The 17,299-nt window shown below is 34.4% G+C and overlaps 1 protein-coding gene across 4 annotated transcripts in view; it reads left to right on the forward strand.

Annotated features, from left to right (window-relative positions):
- Positions 1-17,299, forward strand: part of SPAG16 (sperm associated antigen 16) — a 749,410-nt gene that overhangs the window by 24,269 nt on the left and 707,842 nt on the right. For 3 of the 4 annotated variants that reach the window (XM_074312756.2, XM_074312767.2, XM_088793833.1), the window contains exons 5-7: positions 2,302-2,439; positions 14,091-14,198; positions 16,558-16,675. In XM_074312756.2, the coding sequence (XP_074168857.2) occupies positions 2,302-2,439; positions 14,091-14,198; positions 16,558-16,675 (364 nt within the window). The remainder of the gene's footprint in view (positions 1-2,301; positions 2,440-14,090; positions 14,199-16,557; positions 16,676-17,299) is intronic. The other variant, XM_074312750.2, reaches the window with a different exon arrangement.

The raw sequence follows: 17,299 nt of genomic DNA on the forward strand, positions 1-17,299 counted from the left end.
ATTGTGGCAAATATTACTTAATATTGATTCAATTATGTTAACATTTTGCATATTCTGCAGGGGTTCTTTTTTTGTTCTTTTATGTTAGATATGTATCATAAAAACATGACTATTAATGTGTAATAATGAAGTTAAGAGTTGTAAACGAAAATACTGATAATTAAACATTTTTAAACTAATGTTTGGCTCATCTATAGCAAGCTTTGTAGAGATTTGTTTATTAATAACTTTATTACATGAAATTTTTAAATGATCTGATTATTTTTATTGAGCTTTATTAATTGCTACATATAATGATTAAAATTATAATTATTTACAAATCTGTAAATGATTTTCTGATGTTCCTTCTTATTTCACTGAGAAAACAGAAGTGCCATGACTCCTTCCTGCCTCTTTACCAACTTGCTGCCTCTGTTCTCAGGCATTCCCTTTCGCCTGTCACAGAGGCTGAGCCATGCACACTGTCGTCTAAGGCCACCCCTCCTCTACTGGATGACAGCTTCTCTGGGCTACTCAAGGACATTGGTCCTGCAATCACCCACTCTGTTTCCTGAATTGTAAACTTTTTCCCTTTCTGCTGGATCATTCTCATAAGCATACATATTTGCAAATATATATATTAAATATCATATATTAAAAAAAGAGATTAAAAAAAACCTCCCTGAACTCCACATCTTCTAGGTTCATCTTGATTTCCTAGGCTCCTCTTTGTGGCATATCTCCCTGAAAGAGTTTGTTGCCACTTCCTCACTTCCTAGTCTTTCATACCTATTCCAGTTCCACTTTCATTTCCATGACTCTACTGAAACTTTTTTCAGTGACTTCACTTGCCAAATTCAGGAATTTGTCCTCAGTGCCCCGCTTACTCATCTTCCTTGCAGCATTTTCACTGTTGTTCATTTCTTCTGTCTTGCAACTCTATTCACTTGGTCCCTGAGACACAACACTCTAATATTCTCCAACTTCTTCACTGCTTCCTCTCTTTTTTACTCTCTATTTGGTAGTATTTCCTTTTCTTCCCAGTCTTTAAACAGTCCTAGGGCTTCTTTGGCTCTCTCTTTACATTCACTCCCTACCTGGCCCCAACCAATCTTGTGACTTTAAATAGTACCTATTTACTGATGATTCCCAAATTTAAGTTTCATGTCCTGACTTTTTCCCTGAACTCTATACATGTATACCCAATATGCATCTTCACTTGATTGCCCAGTAGACATAATGCTTTTAACATGACTAGAAACAATTTCTTGATTCTCTAACTACCCAGTTCCCAGTGCATTTGTCCCCATCTCAGTAAACGGCGGTCTGTTGCTCATCTACATACCTTGGAGTCATCCTTGGCTTCTCTTTTAACCAACACCTGACAGCTGACCTGTAAGAGAATCCTGTTGGCTCTACCTTTACAACATGTCTAGAAGGGCACAATTTTTCATAATCTTATTGCCAACTTTGTTCAAGCCACTCTTCTGTCCCTCCTGTACTATTCTAGTCGCCTCCAAACTAGTTTCTCTGATTCTGCTCTTGCTCCTCTGGAGTCTGTTTCTTTAAGTGGATGCCAGACTAATCCTTTTAAAACATAAATCTGATCAGTGTCATTTTACTCAACAGCCTACCAGTGGCTTCGGTCTGACTTAAAATCACATTCCTCTCTCCAGCTCTCTGCTGTCTTCTGGACCTATCTCCAACCACTCTCTCTCTTGCTCAGTTAGTTGGCTCCAGCTCTACATACTCTAGATACACTGGCTTTTTCCTCTTTATTATACATGCCAAACACCTCCTTGCCCCAGGTCCTTTACACTTGCTTTTTAATCATCCAAGAATGTTCTTCTCCCACATATCCACATGGTTTAGTCCCTCATTTCCTTTAGTTCTCTGCTCAAATATTACTTTGTTGGTCATATTTTTTCTGGCTATCCTATATAAAATAGCACAACCCCCCCCATCACTCGCCATGTCAGTCTCTCTATCCCTCTTTATTTTACTTCATATAGAACATACCACCATCCAAACTATAGTAGAAATTCCATCAGATAGGTACCTGAACCATTTTGTAAATTTCACCAGTGTCTAGATTAGTACATGGAACTAATTTTATGTACCATGATGATACTAGTATCAAGCAATTCATTAATGTTTTATTTAAAAAATGTATTATGAACGTTGCCATTTTAATTTACAAAAGTAATATTGTAATTAATTTCTTTAGACATTCCTTAAGACTTAACTTTTTGAATTGTACATAAATTAAGCCAATTTAATGGAAAGAAACAACATAAAGCCTTTTGTTTGATTTTATCCTAGGTATGAGTTTATACAGAAGGGGGTAACTGAAGTTAGAGATGTTGGGAATGTTCCAGATGTCTACACCCAGAATATGCTTTTAGAAACTGAGAACAAAAATTTGAAGAAAGACTTGAAACACTACAAGCAGGCAGCTGAGTATGTTATTTTTTTAAATGACTTTTTTCTATTTATTTTGGACTAATTAAAAGTAAAGAGTTGAATGAGGCTAATATGTGGATGGTGGTTAATGTGCCAGAGCTTTAATTCTGGAGAACTGAATTATATTTAAGTTCTAGTTGGAAAGAATGCAAAAGGCTTCAGTAGCAAATTAATTGAACAGATGACCAGAATGCTCACAACTGCAACTCATTAATGAGAATGGAATGCAGGGGGTAATATAGGAGATGGTTAATTTGTTATATAATATTGACTTCCTTATGCATTTGGATAATATTTTCAAGGTTTGTCTAATCTTTTCCTGTGAGGGTAAGCTAATTTCTGAAATAGTATTAAAATTGTAGAAGGCAGAGAGGAGGAAAGGAGCTAGTGTATTCCTAGTAGGGGAATTTCAGTATTTGAAAATTCCCCAAAGGAAATTGTAATTTTGTAATTTTCTAGCATGAATTTATGCATAGAGGAGAACCTTCACAGTTAGAAGCCAAATCTCTCTACATTTTTCTTTTTTTTCTAAAGTTAATAGAAGACATGCAATTTTAAGCGAGCACATTTAGATAAACAGACAATATTATTCTGGCAAAGTCAAATACATGAATGTGTTGACTTGGGGTGAATCTACTCATGTGAGACAATGTTAGATGGGAAATCAGTGCTTAGACATGGAGTAGAGACAGTTCAAACTTTGTTCATTGAATTTTATTCGACATATTTAAAGAGGGGCTTTCTCTGTTAAAGAATAATGCTAACACCAAAAATTAGATAGGAAAGTGGTAATTTTAAGGTCTTTGTAAAATAATTTAATGTAAAGAAATGTCTTTGTATTGTAAACTGAAGGAAACATTTAAAAGAAGCTCCTACTTTAAAAGGTGGTAGTAAATACAAGATAATTTGTATGGTCATGTATTCAGTTATTATATACACTTAAACATTTTTGCAAGTTATATAAATTGCATATTATTTATGTATATACTCTTTGGCATTTTACCTTTTAGAAAGAAGTGTATGATGATCCACAGAATAATGTGTTACTAGAACCAGCATTCTATCTATTCTCAGTTCTATTTCTCAGAAGTGATTTGCACTGTTGGCCCTGATGTTCACTGTGACTTTTGTGCAGACACCTAATGGATGCACTGGGAATTTGACGCAGCAAATTTTTCAGAGTGCTGCCTGGCGTACTGTTTCAGTTTCTGAATCCTTTGATTTATTGCTTGAGTTTGTAATTTTCTTTTGAATAGAGCTTTTCTGTGCAATGAGTTTTGCCCCAGTGACATTAAATAGTCATTGTTAATTATTGGTTGTTTATTGACTGTTATATTTAATAATTATAATCAAAACCGTATAAACTATTACCCATGAAAATTAACTTAATGTTAAAAGCAACCATGATTAAAACAGATATCATTCAAATGAAACCTGTCTTGTTTGTGTTTACTAATAGATTATAAAATATATTTACTAAAATACAGTTTTAATTTCAGTGGCTTATGGTTATCTCTCAAATCTGTCTTATTTTATATAAACTTGAACAAAATAGAAAAGGAAAATATTTGTTTAATCTGACGTGGAACATTTGCAGGAAGGCTGTTTGACTCATAGTAGATGCCTAATATTTATATCACTGATTGAATATTAACCACATTGTGTTTTCACAGCACCTTTTGGTAAAGTGTGCTCCTGTAGCCTGATTCTATTGGAGATATTCTCAGATAATGGAGAATGAAATTTTGTAAAATATTCCCCAAACTGTTTCTGTCATGCTACAGGTGTGCCCCAAATTGTAATGTTTCATCACACAGGTTTTTTAATTTGACTTGTGATGATATTTTTCCAATAAGAATTAGTGATAAACATGGGATTCCCTTTATGGAATTTAACCTAAAATGTTTCTTTTTACAATTAAGGCTATTTCTTAAAGCAAGATGAGTGTAGATGTTAAATACTTTTTTTTTTCCCTCCATTCATCCACCTCCTCAGCCCCTTCCCGCCCAACTCCGGTTTAAGCGTTGTTTCTCAGTCTAGTTGTGTAGGACACAGCTCCCTGGCCCATGCTGTTATGATGAGCGTTGCGCTCCTCCCCCATGGAGGCACTTGGTCACTGGTTGTCAGTCGGCAGCTCACAGCAGCTCTCGGCAGCTCACACCAGCTGCTGGCCACTCACACTGGCTGCTGGCCACTGATGCTGGCCACTGACTGTTCACAGCAGCCTGCTGCAGTTCACACCGACCTGCAGCTGCTCATGGAAGCCAAGCTTCAGGGAGAGCTGTTGTTTACAATCTTAGCTGTAGAGGGCGCAGCTCAGTGGCCTATAGTGGGAATTGAAACGGAGACCTAGGCCTTAGGAGCACGGCGCTCCAACCACCTGAGTCACTGGGCCGGCCCAAATGCTTTTCTAATAATAAATATTTAATATACAAAAACGAGTCAGTTACAGATAAGTTATCTGTTGTCTTGATTATACTGGTAGTATTTAATGATTTATCTAGAAAAATCAGAGCGATCCTAAAGCTATAAGCTTAATATTTACCTAAGGGAGAGTTGCCTTGGAAAACGTACTGAATTTAAAGTTCAAATACCTAGCTTCCAATGTTCTGCTCCTTATTAACTCAGTTTTCTTACTGTTAAACTGGGAGTAATTATACATAATATCATTAACTCCTAGGGAGTGATGTGATAATTAAATGAGACAATCTATACTAAAGAGCTTTGTAAATCACAAAGTGCTTTGAAAATGTCAGCTATTATTATCAATATCTCTAAAGGCTGTCATCCCTAGATTTTTCTAATCATCACATTGTTATTATTTTTTAACATTCAGCAATGATGAAGAATGAAGGAAGAAATGAAAAGGGAAAACATTTCGCTTTAAAATATCATTTGAATTGCTATAATTAAAAAAGAAATTGTCTTTTTTTCTGTAGTAAGTAATGCCAATTTTAAGAGAGATTTTCCCTGATTCTTGCTCCAAATGTCTTTTTCTCTGTAGTAAGTAATGCCAGTTTTAAAAGAGAGGTTTTTCCTGATTCTTGCTCCAAATGTAGATTATATTCTAAAATATAAAATTTGGTGTATGATGTATGTGTCTGTATGGTGACAGATGTTAATGAAACTTACCATGGTGATCATTTTGCAATATATATGTATAAATAGTGAATCATTATGTTGTACACCTGAAACTAATATAATGTTATATGTCAGTTATACCTTGATTAAAAAATAGTTTTTGAAATAACTATATGCAGATTTTCTTTATGGATGTTTTTAAAGGGAAAATGTATTATTAAAAAAGGTTTTTAGCTACATTGAAGGTAAAAATATATTACATACTAGATACTGGAGAGGAATGATATAGGTAGTAGTTTGACATCTTGGAAAAGAAGAATATAATGGTATTTATATATGGAAATGGAGACCAATTATTATTTTAAATGTGGAGATCTAGAATTTAAGTGACCTGCCGCACATTTGCAGAGAATTGTTGGTTGAACGAAGACTAGAAAGCATCACTAGAGTTATAATGCCTTTCACAGTTAACATAGTCTTTTATAAGCCTTGTTTTATTTGATAGTTGACATGCCACAATATTCACCTGAGTCTGAGGTCCACGACTACTGTTACAAGTTTTGTTCATGAGGAGCCTATTCAATGTCGGCTCATACCTGGAGTAGCATTTTTTTGTCTTAGTCTTGTCATGTTGATATTATAAATATTCTCGCTTTGATGGTTTCTCCTAAAACACCTTTGTAATTATACTTTAACATCCTGTAGTCTGCCTTTCACCCACCTATTCTACTTAAGTGTACATCCTATTTTTCATTCCTCTCCTCCCTCAGCTTCTGTTCTGCGTGTCCCTCTACCTCATTGACAGGCTTCTTTTTCTCTTTTCACTTCCATGTGGTTTATACTCTCTAAGGCTGTGCTATCCAGTAAGAGAGCCACTAAACTACATGTGGATGTTGCCAGATGTAACATGAATCAGGTGGTGCTAAGGACTGTGAAGAAAAGTAACAAGGGCAAAGGAGACAGATAAATGGGCTGCTGTTTTACATACGGTGGTGAGGGAAGGCCTCTCAGATATCTGAAGAAACAGAGAGAAAAGGCCACGTGTAAACTTGGGAAAAGGGAATCCCAGGCAGAGGGAAAAGGAAGTACAGAGTCTCTGGTGGGAACAGCTCGGCTTGTGAGGGGACCAGCAGGGAGACCACAGTGACTGGAACCAGAGGGCAAGTGGTGGACGCTTTTGTTAGAACTTTGCTTTTTTCCCTCTGAGTGGGATTTGAGGCTAATGGATAGTTTTTGAGGAGAAGCATATTATGCACTGGTTCCTGTGTGGAAAACAGACCGGATGGAGGGACATGATAGAAACAGGTGGAACATTATTATATCCCGTAGAACTTTCTTATATGACTTAGCTAGTTACAAAACAGTGATAATGAAGTCAAACAAGATCCTTATGGGACAATCACGTTCTTCAAAGGACAGCATCTGCTGTTACCAATCCTGCATTATTAATACCGCTCAACCATTGCTTCAGATGGATATTGACGTCAGATCAGGTGGTTGAATAAAGCAACACAATTATGTGATGCTCAGCTACTTACTAGATACAAGAATATAGTTTTCACTCAGTTTCCTCATATGTAAGTGGGGTAGAATTACCTATCATCGTGGGAATTATTTTAAAGTATTTAGCTCATCTGTCACGTGGTAAGTGCTCAGTAAAGATTAAATCAATATTTTCTTTCCTAACACTACAGTTTACAGTTATATAAGTGTATATTTGGTTTCCTCATTCATTTTCTCTATACTCTTGTAAACTTGATGGGGACAGGACTGTGCTTGTCTTACTCATCAGAGTATAATGACCATGGCACCTAGTCTACAGTGCATATTAGGTGGGTAGAAATGTATCATCATCTTCATCAATATCATTATTAGCAGCAGCATAAACCACCAAGAGTGGTATTTCATCCAGAAAGCAGGCATATAGCAATTTATTTATTTGTTTACATACATTAACTTTAATTCTGAAAAAAATATCAAGCATATTGAAAGGAAACAAAATACAATAATGAACCTCAGGAGCCTATCAGATAGTTTCACCACATCACATTTCTGCCATTTTTATTTCATTTCTATTCCTTGCTACACCCTACCCCACAACCAGTAAGTATATTATTTTTTGCAATTATTTTTTAAGTTAATACACATGGATTTAAATGTACAAATCTTAGCTGTGTAATTTTGACGAACAGATGAAATCTTGTAACTCTATACCCATCTTGATATAGAACATTTCTATCTATGCAGAAAATTTCCCTTGCATGCTTTCTAAGTAATTTCCTGCCCCGGCAATCACTGTTTTGATTTTTTCCCCCCTTAGATTAGTTTTACCTGTTTGAGAACATCATAAATGGAATCACAAAATTTTCTTTCTTTGTGTTTGGCATTTTACACTCAGCATAAAGTCTGTGAAATTTATCTATGATTTTTTGTGTTGATATATCAGTAATTTGTTCCCCTTTTTGCAATGTACTATTCTGTTGTATAGTGTATATTACAATTTGTTTATCCTTTTTTATTGAGTTGTTCCCAATTGTGGCTATTATGAATAATACTGTGATGAATGTTTGTGTACAAGTACTTCTGTCGGAATACATTCTCTTTATTTCAGATGAAAAGTTAGGAACGGAATTTCTGGATCAAATGTTAAATGCATGTCTAACTTGTTAAGAAACTGGCAGTCCATTTTTCAACACTCAAGTTGAGTCATTTTCTATTCTCGATAGTAATATGTGAGAGGTACAGTTGCTTCACATTGTCACCAACGTTGAGTGTTATTAGTCTTTTTAATTTTAGCCATTTTAGTGGTCATGTAGTGGCAGCTTGCTGTGGTTTTGATAAGTATTTCCTGATAACGAATGATATTGAACACATTTTTTTGGGTGATTATTGGCTGTTCATTTATCTTTCATGTAATCTTTTGCCCATTTTTGTTTGGATTGTCTTATTGTTGAGTTATAAGAGTTGTTTATATATTGTGGATACAAATTCCTTTTCAGAATATTGTGAATATTTTCTCCCAGTTTATGGCTTGACTCTTCAATTTCTTAATGGTCTCTTTGGATGAGCAGAAGTTTTAAATTTTGTTAGAAGTCTAAGTTATCTTTTTTATAGTATTGCTTTTGATATTTTGTCTAAGATACCATTGCCTATTCCCATGTCACAGAGATAGTCTCTTAGGTTTTCTTCTAAAACTTTTAAAGATTTAGAATTTTTATTTCAGCCCATGACTATGTTTAATTTTGTATATGGCATGAAGTAGGAAGAAGAGATTATAATTTCTTATGGGAATATCCAATTGTTCCAGCACCATTCTTAAACAGATTTTTCCTTCTTCATTGAATTTCTTTGACATTTTTGCTGAAAATCAGTTGACACTACAATTGTGGGTCTGTTTGTAGACTCTATTCTGTTCTATTCATCTGTTTGTTTATCCTTATGCTAAAATCACTCTTGATTACTGGAGCTTTAAGTAAGTTCTTAAAATCAGATAGTGTAAGTCCTTTAGCTTTGTTCTTCTTCTTAATAGAAAATTTGGCTCTTCTAGGTCCTTTGTATTTCCATATAAATTAGAGTCACTTTGTCAATTTCTATAGAAAGATGGGTAGGAATAGGATTAGAATTGATTTGAATCTATAGCTTAATTTGGGAAGCATGTATATGTGTATGTATGCAAGTATTTACACACACACACACACACACACACACACACACATATATATATATGTATTTTGGGGGGAGAAGGATTGATACAAGGCGTAATCAAATAATACGGTGAATGTTTAAATAAAAATAATTATTATAGTAAAAGACACATTGGCATTAATCCCCCTCAAAATACTCCCCTGGCGTGGAACACACTTATCCCATCGTTCTTGCCACTTTCTGAAGCAGTTCTGGATGTCCTCTTTTGTGAATGTCTTTAGTTGCACTGTCGTGGCTGTCTTGATGTCCTGAATTAATTAAAAACATTTACCTTTCATGGTCCTTTTGACTTTGGGGAAGAGCCAGAAGTTGCTTGGTGCCATATCTGGTGAAGAAGGTGGATGAGGACACACCGTAATGTTTTTATTGGAAAGAATATGCCATATGCCAGAAGCGATGTATGACATGGAGCATTGTCATGATGGAGGATGATTTATGGCACACTTTAAAACACACCTCTCAACCGTGGTTCACACCTGACTAACTGCACTGAACAGGTTGAAACTTGTCACACAGTTACTAAGGTTTGACGCACTGCTTCCCATATTGAAGATCCCTGCCTTTCCATTGGATGGCACTCGGCAGCAGCTTACCATATTTTATGATCACAATGGAAAGACTCCATGTCACACATCGCTTCTGGTACAGGGCAATTTCTGTCAAATAAAAACATCACAGTGTGTCCTATCCACATTATTCACCGGATCGGGCACTGTCCAACTTCTTGCTCTTCCCCAAAGTCAAAATGATTCAGGACATTGAGTGGCCACGACAGCGCAACTAAAGACACTCATGAAAGAGGACTTCTAAAACTGCTTCAAATAGTGTCAAGAATGATGGGAAAAGTGTGTTTTAAACGAGGGGGAGTATTTTAAGGGGGATAAATGGTATTGTGTCTTTCACTGTAATAATTTTTTAAAAAATTTAAACATTGACTGTATTTCTTGATCACATGTATATTCATAAGTTTTTGTCTTCTATTTACATGGTGTATCTCTATTTATAGGTTACCTTTAATTAAATACTGTACATTTATGAAGGAACTTGAAATTTATGCCTTTTACCACCCAATTATCTAATGTGTATATTTTGTTGTTAACATTGTGAACACTGTATAATAGGGACTGTATCTTGTGAACAACATATCTCCAGGGTCTGTAGCTGTGCCTGGAAAATAGTGGGGCATAAATGAATGTGTGCTATTGATATTTTGGCTCTTTAGGTAAGCTTTTAATATTTTTGAGTGTAGTTAATTGATGATTTTTGCCTCTTTCACTGAATTCATTTAGACTAGGAGTCATTTTCCTTTCATGATGGGAATTTAAATACATTTCTATAAAGCTAATAAGTCTTTCCTCATTTCGAGTACTGTCTTCATTTGCTGGGGTTATACATTATGGAAATACAGTGCAGACCAGAAAAGTTTTACTGAGAGTCCTGAAGATTTGGCAGAAATAGTACTGACTAGGATTACTACTAATTACAAGATTAAAATGTACTATTTTAAAAATAATGACATATTTCCTTTTACCTTCTCCCAGAAAATATAGACATAAAGAAAACTAAAATTAAATGGCAATTAATATGAAGGAAAAATTAGGTGCTTTACTAAGGGGCCCTAATTTCACTTACAAATTCATTTCTATAGAAGGTCAAAGAATACCCAGCTTTTCCAGAGACCCATTTAATTTAATGACTTTCAGAAACAAACACTGTGGAAATAAAGATAATAATGAGGCCCATAAAATTTCATGCTTTAGTGTTTAGGTAATTGCTTCTTAAATTAAGAAGGTATTTTTTTCTGGACATGAGTATATTTCTGTCTTTTTTGGTTAAGAATATAATGAAAGTTTTCCTCTAATCTGGTTGAATTTCATTTTGTCTATACAACAGCTATTCCATATTAATTTTAGTGAGTTAAAGTAATTCATTTATACTGTATTGAAGACAATGATATAATTGGTAATCCTATGGTACCCTTACCTGAAATTGCATTGATTCAAGTTTGTACATGAGAAAAATACATGACAAAGATGGCCTACTTTGATTGGTGCAGGTAAACAAGAAAATGTTTATTGTTTCCTTTTGCCAAATTATGATAACAAAATAGCCCAATAAATCTATTATTGGAGGGTCACTCCAAAATACTTAGTTAAAACTATTCAGTTACTGAAATTATTTTACTGGTGCATTCACTTAAAAATAATTTTTTCAAAGTACACTGTTAAATCACATTCATATGTTGAAATGTGGAGTTTGGGGGACAATACTTTTGTAGTATGATAAAAATATATAAGTGTCTTAATATTTGATACTTGTAGATTTTGATATGCTGGTTTTCTGATATGCTGGTTTCCTGAAATGGGGACATTAGATAGTCATTCTGCCATCTCATTAAGAAAAAGCATGTAAATGTGTGTTGTGAGTTACAAAGCTGAATAGCATGTTTCTCTGAATAACTTACTTTACTGTACTTGAAATAGAATCTGTATATTTAATGTCTGTCTTAATAAAAGTTTTTTTTTAAACAGAAACAGGCTCTACTAATATGAGAAAATGCTATATAGTTTAAATTATTAATTGCTCATACGGCTATTTTAAACTTTATTTTTAGTACAACTTTTATTTCCCTTTTATTAACCATATGGGCAGCAGGGAGGTCATAATAGGAGAAGCATCACCATGAAATGAATTTAAATTGTTTTACTGAGTAGACTTCATTTGTGCAAACAGAAAGCAAGTCCCTGAAAACCAATTTAATGGTCAGAAAAACTTTAAGGTCTAATACTTCAATCAATTCCTATGCTTTCTTTTCTTGGATGAGTACACATAGGCCTTTAAATGCGTATTTTAAAAGTGAGTTGATGCAACGCTGCACATTTGTGCTTCTGCTTAAGAAACTTCGCAACGTTATTTTTCTATGTATTTTTTAACCTATTATAGATTTACATTTCAGACAAGATAAATAAAACATAAGTTCATTTATATAATTCATTAAGTTGCTGAAAGTAAGACATTTTCATAGACTCACAATAGATGCTCATAAAAGTTTAGATTCTTTTATAAAGAGACTGCGTACTACTAATAATCCTGTATTCTGATAGTTTTGCTCCATCAGAGGGTATTTACCTATGGGTATGTCCCCCCATTTTAGGTGGACAAATCTAGTTATTAGAGGAATTGAATATATCTGTTCCACTCTACTCCGTAGTAATATGATTACATAACATTCATTGAGTATTTTCTATGACCAGACGGTATGTAAGCCACTTTACATACTTTATTCTAGATGAATGAGAATTGAGGTGTGACGTTCTTGTTTTCACAACAAAATGTGAACTCAGCCATTTATCTTTTCCAGCCACACTACTTAAACTTTCTCCACTTCTTCATGTACTATGCATTAGGCTCATGGTGGTGGCAGAGGGTTTCTCTCTTGGTGCATCTTCATTCACTCACACAGAGGGGTAAAACCTAGAAAGAATAAATTATTCATTTAATGATTGGCATATTCCTCAGATGATTGTTCAAGACTGAATATTTTAATCAACAATTTATTGCACCTTCAAGATGTTGGTATGGAAACAAAGCTGAGAGTTAGCTGGTGGGAGTAGACCCTGAGTACTGTGACACATTGTTTGTTTACATGTAATAAAGACTACAACAGGGCAGTAAAATAAAGAACAACACAAGCCATGGGGGTGGGCAGGTCAGATAGGGTAGGGGAGAAAGAAAGAAAGAAAGTTGGAAGAATGGATGAGTCACTGTCACCATATGCCACATGTGGTTTGATCTTGCAGCAAGAAGCCTCACTGATCAGAATGTGCTCTATCAGGAGCCTGAAAACCTAACCTCATCCCACTTCACTGACAGCATCCCATCTCCTCAGTGATGGCTCTGACTTAGCTCTTACAGCAGAAATCTATTTGTCTGCATTTATTTTATGTTAATCTGAATTTTGAAATGCTGTGATACAGAGAAGCAGATTTATTCCATTCCGATCCTCTTGTGAGATGTCAGCACTCTAATTCAATCCATCCATTTTTCAGAATGTGAGCGTCTCAGTGCAGTAGCACTTTGTCATTTAACTAAGACTGTTAGAGAACTACTTTTTCATTTTAAATTATATTTTACATTTTTATATTGAAACTAACATATACTATCAGGGTGGTTGAAATATTCCCATTAATTTTTCACATACAGCTTGGGCTTAGAATTAATACTCTTGCTTTATGCCAGAGGTTTACAGAAGATATATCCATTTGAAGAATACTTCTGTATTACGATATAAAAGACGTTTCTCATCAAGTTACCAATCATTCTAGTAATATGATATGCAGGTAGTGTGTATTCCTCATATGTATTACCAGGATAAAATGTTGGTTTTCTAAAACTTAGGCTTTCTTTTTCACAATTATCAGAACAAAGTAACCCAATCCGTTTTCTTTTAAGTATATATTCAAGCAAGTTCAGAATTAAATTTTGTAACGTCTTCTCCTTTATTTGGAAATTATTTTAACTTATCCTGTTTTGTATGAATTTCAATTTTATAAACACATTTTCTTCGGAAGTAGATGAATTATAAGTTATTTTGACAGCATATCTTCAGTTGCCCTTATTTAAATCAAATGTGAATGACTGCTACTTTTGAAACTACAGGTTTTTGCCTGTTTAACCCCTGTCCCCATATAAATGATTTTGGTTGGGATCCTTTGATGAGATTTATAATGGAATCTTTGTTTTTCAGTTATCTTTTGAATTGCTCAATACCGGATTTGCAGTGATAACTGAATTATTTATTTATTTATTTCAGAAAGGAATTAGCAGTGAGTTTTAAAGTTATTTTTATTGTTATTTTTCAGCAAAGCTAGAGAAGAGCTGCTGAAAACTCAGAAAGAACGTGATTTTCATCGAATGCATCACAAACGAACAGTCCAAGAAAAAAACAAATTAATTAATGACCTCAAAGGGTAAGATGCTAATATTTGTTGGCATATTTATTAATGAGCTATTTAATCAGTGTTAAGCAACTTGGTTACGGCAGAAGGTTTCAGGTAAATTTATTCATTTGACGTTTATTGAGCATGTACTGTGTGCCAAGCGGTATACTATGTGTTTGAAATACAAAGATGAGTAAGTTTAGGCTCTGGCTGTCATGTGCTCTACTGTCTGCCAGGGCAGCTCAGGCATTTCCACTTTGCTGAGTGGTGACTATCATTTTTCCTAAGTTTCTAAGAGCTACCATAGGAGTGAGTTCACCTCATTCACTAGAGTACTTGCTCCAATACTTATAAAATCCAGTGTCTTAAGAAAGTGGTTCAAGGTCAATAATTTATTGTTTATCCAGTCTTAGATTACAGCCCTTTTTATCAAGTACCTCAAAATCCAGTCTCTTAGGTACTTTTCTGGTTCCTGTTAGTACGTGCTGATTAATTCTTGCAGCAGTTTGGATGTATGGCCTCTTCCTTCTTCCCTTTTCACACCGTTAGCCTGGTGGTCAAGAGAGGAGGAAGTAGGAGCAACTCCCGGAGAGCATCTGTTACCTTGTGGGGAAGTATTAGCTCTTTCTAGGGAAAGAGGGCCACCTCTGCAAGCGCATAGGGCCCAAGGAGATGGACTGCAGAACTAGCAGCCTTAGGGGCATCTGAGAACCAGAGAAAAAGAGGTAATTTCATTTAACAGAAGAGTCAGTTCATCAGGAAGACATAGCATGCATTACTCTGTGAGCTTCAAAATAATGTGGAGTGAAACATGATAAAGCAGAAAGGAAAAATAAATATTTCCACAGTTACAATTGGAGATTTTAACACTCTTCTTTTAGCAATTAGTAGAAAAATAAATCCTTAAGTCTATAGAACAAGAAAAATTGATTGACATTTATTGAGTTCTACTTTGGACTTTTAAAGTGCACATGGAATACTCACCGAAGTAGATCATGTGCTGAGCTATAAAGCAAGTCTCTCTCTAAAGTTCAAAGACTTGATATATGGAATATGTGTCTGATCACAACCAAATTAAATTAAAACTAGATGGCACAGAGCTCTTTGGAGAATTCCCAAATATCTGGAAATTAAGTAACACACTTCTAAATAACCCAATGAGTCAAAGAAGGAAATGAGAAAATATTTGGAACTGACTGAAAATACAGCATTTTAAAATGTGTGGGATCCAGCCAAAGCAGTGCTTAAAGTGAAATTAATAGCTTTAAATGCTTCTATTAGAAAAGAAGAAAATTTTAAACCAGTGAACTAATCTTGTACTTTAGAGGCTCAAAAATAACAAATGAAATACAAAGAAAGAATAAATGATATAATAAAAATAAGATCTGTAACCAATAAACTAGCAAAGGGACAAACATTTTCTAAGAGAAATGAAAATATATAACCAAAAGTTATCTTATGTGACTAGTATACGAATATTCGTAGCAACTTGATTCATAATAGCCCCAGACTGAAAACCACTGTTTTCCTCAGCAGAATATTGTGTAAGCACATTTTAGAATATACAAACAAGGGAATACTACTCACACAATGAAAAGGAATGGATCACTAATCTAGTCAGCAACATGGAATAGTCTGTTTAAAAACATGATGCTGAATGCAAGAAGCCAGTTTCAAAAGAGAACATATTCAATGCTTCCAAATATATGAAGTTGTGCAATCTCCTGAGATGTTAGAAATGCTCTGTATTTTGATAACAATGTGGATTACCTGGGTTTGTATATTTACGAAAACTCTAAAACTCTTAACATTTAAGATCCGTATATTGTATTTCATGTAAATTACACGTCAATAAAAAAGAAAAGCATTTGAAAGTATTTTCAAATAAAACATATTTTTAAAGTGTTTAGATCATAAGTTTAGTGAATTATTTCTCCTATGAGGTATCAAAATATTTTTATACTTAATTTTCTTAATATGAGGTTAATTAAACTTGTTTTCAAGACCATTATTTAGTTTATTTTGATGTAAATGACACTGTTTCTGTTTAATCATCCATTGTTTGTAGCCCTTGTCTTTTTAAAAATTGTTTCTGAATTGATTAAAGAAACTGCAGTTTTTTTTTCTGTCAGTGAATAGCCGTAGTCCTCTGACTGCATATTTGAATACAGAGAAATGTGACTTTCCAACTCCCACACAGGTTGCAGGGAAGCTTTATGCCATATAATAGTTCTTGCACTTCTTGGCTCTGTTGCGTTGACCTTTATATGGTTACTCATTTTTTATTCCAATGCAAAAAAGAAAAAAAAGAAAAAAAAAGGTTTAGATGTTAAATGGAAATCACTGATTTAACTGAATTACCCTTTAAGATGCCCTTTATTTTTCATAGGTTGAAGTTACATTATGCATCTTATGAACCAACTATAAGGGTGTTACATGAGAAGCACCACACTTTACTGAAGCAGAAAATGCTGACCTCTTTGCAAAGAGACAGAGCAGTCAAGCAGGTAAAGAGACCATCAAAGTTACCTCAAAATAATTTTTAACCATTCTTTTTTTAAAAAAATATTATAGGTAGAATTACTGGTTTTGTTTCTGAGATAAATTTAAAAAGATTCCCACCAGTTGTCATGTTGTAAATGAGATTCATTTGGAAACATTTAGGAAAAGTATTTTAATCCACTTTAAACCTATTACGATTATTATTCAATTAAATATGATTTTATTTAAACAAAATTGTATGGGCAAGTATTGAAGGGTAGTAAGAGGAAAAAACTCAGACCCGATCAGACAAACTTGGGTAGAATGCCAGCTTTGACAGTTACAGACATAGATCTTACTTTAACACCGTGAACTCAGATTTCTCATATATGAAGTGGAGCCACAAGAACGTGCATTTAGTAGTGTTGTGAAACTGATGTGAGATGATGAATAAAATCCCCCTGCAGTTTACCCCAAAATGAATATGTGGCACAGCTAGTTATTAACTCACTGTTCAGTCATTTTTTGCTGTTGACCCTTTTCCATTCTTTTCATAGACGTAGGCCTAGGGGTAATATTGAGGAACCTCTGGTATAGAATTCAAGAAAAATAAAGCAAAAGCATTCATGAGCCACGTTAAAAATATGTAA

The sequence above is a fragment of the Rhinolophus sinicus genome, chromosome 17, assembly GCF_057876585.1.
Source record: "Rhinolophus sinicus isolate RSI-liver-muscle chromosome 17, RSI-T2T, whole genome shotgun sequence".
Lineage (NCBI taxonomy): Eukaryota > Metazoa > Chordata > Mammalia > Chiroptera > Rhinolophidae > Rhinolophus > Rhinolophus sinicus.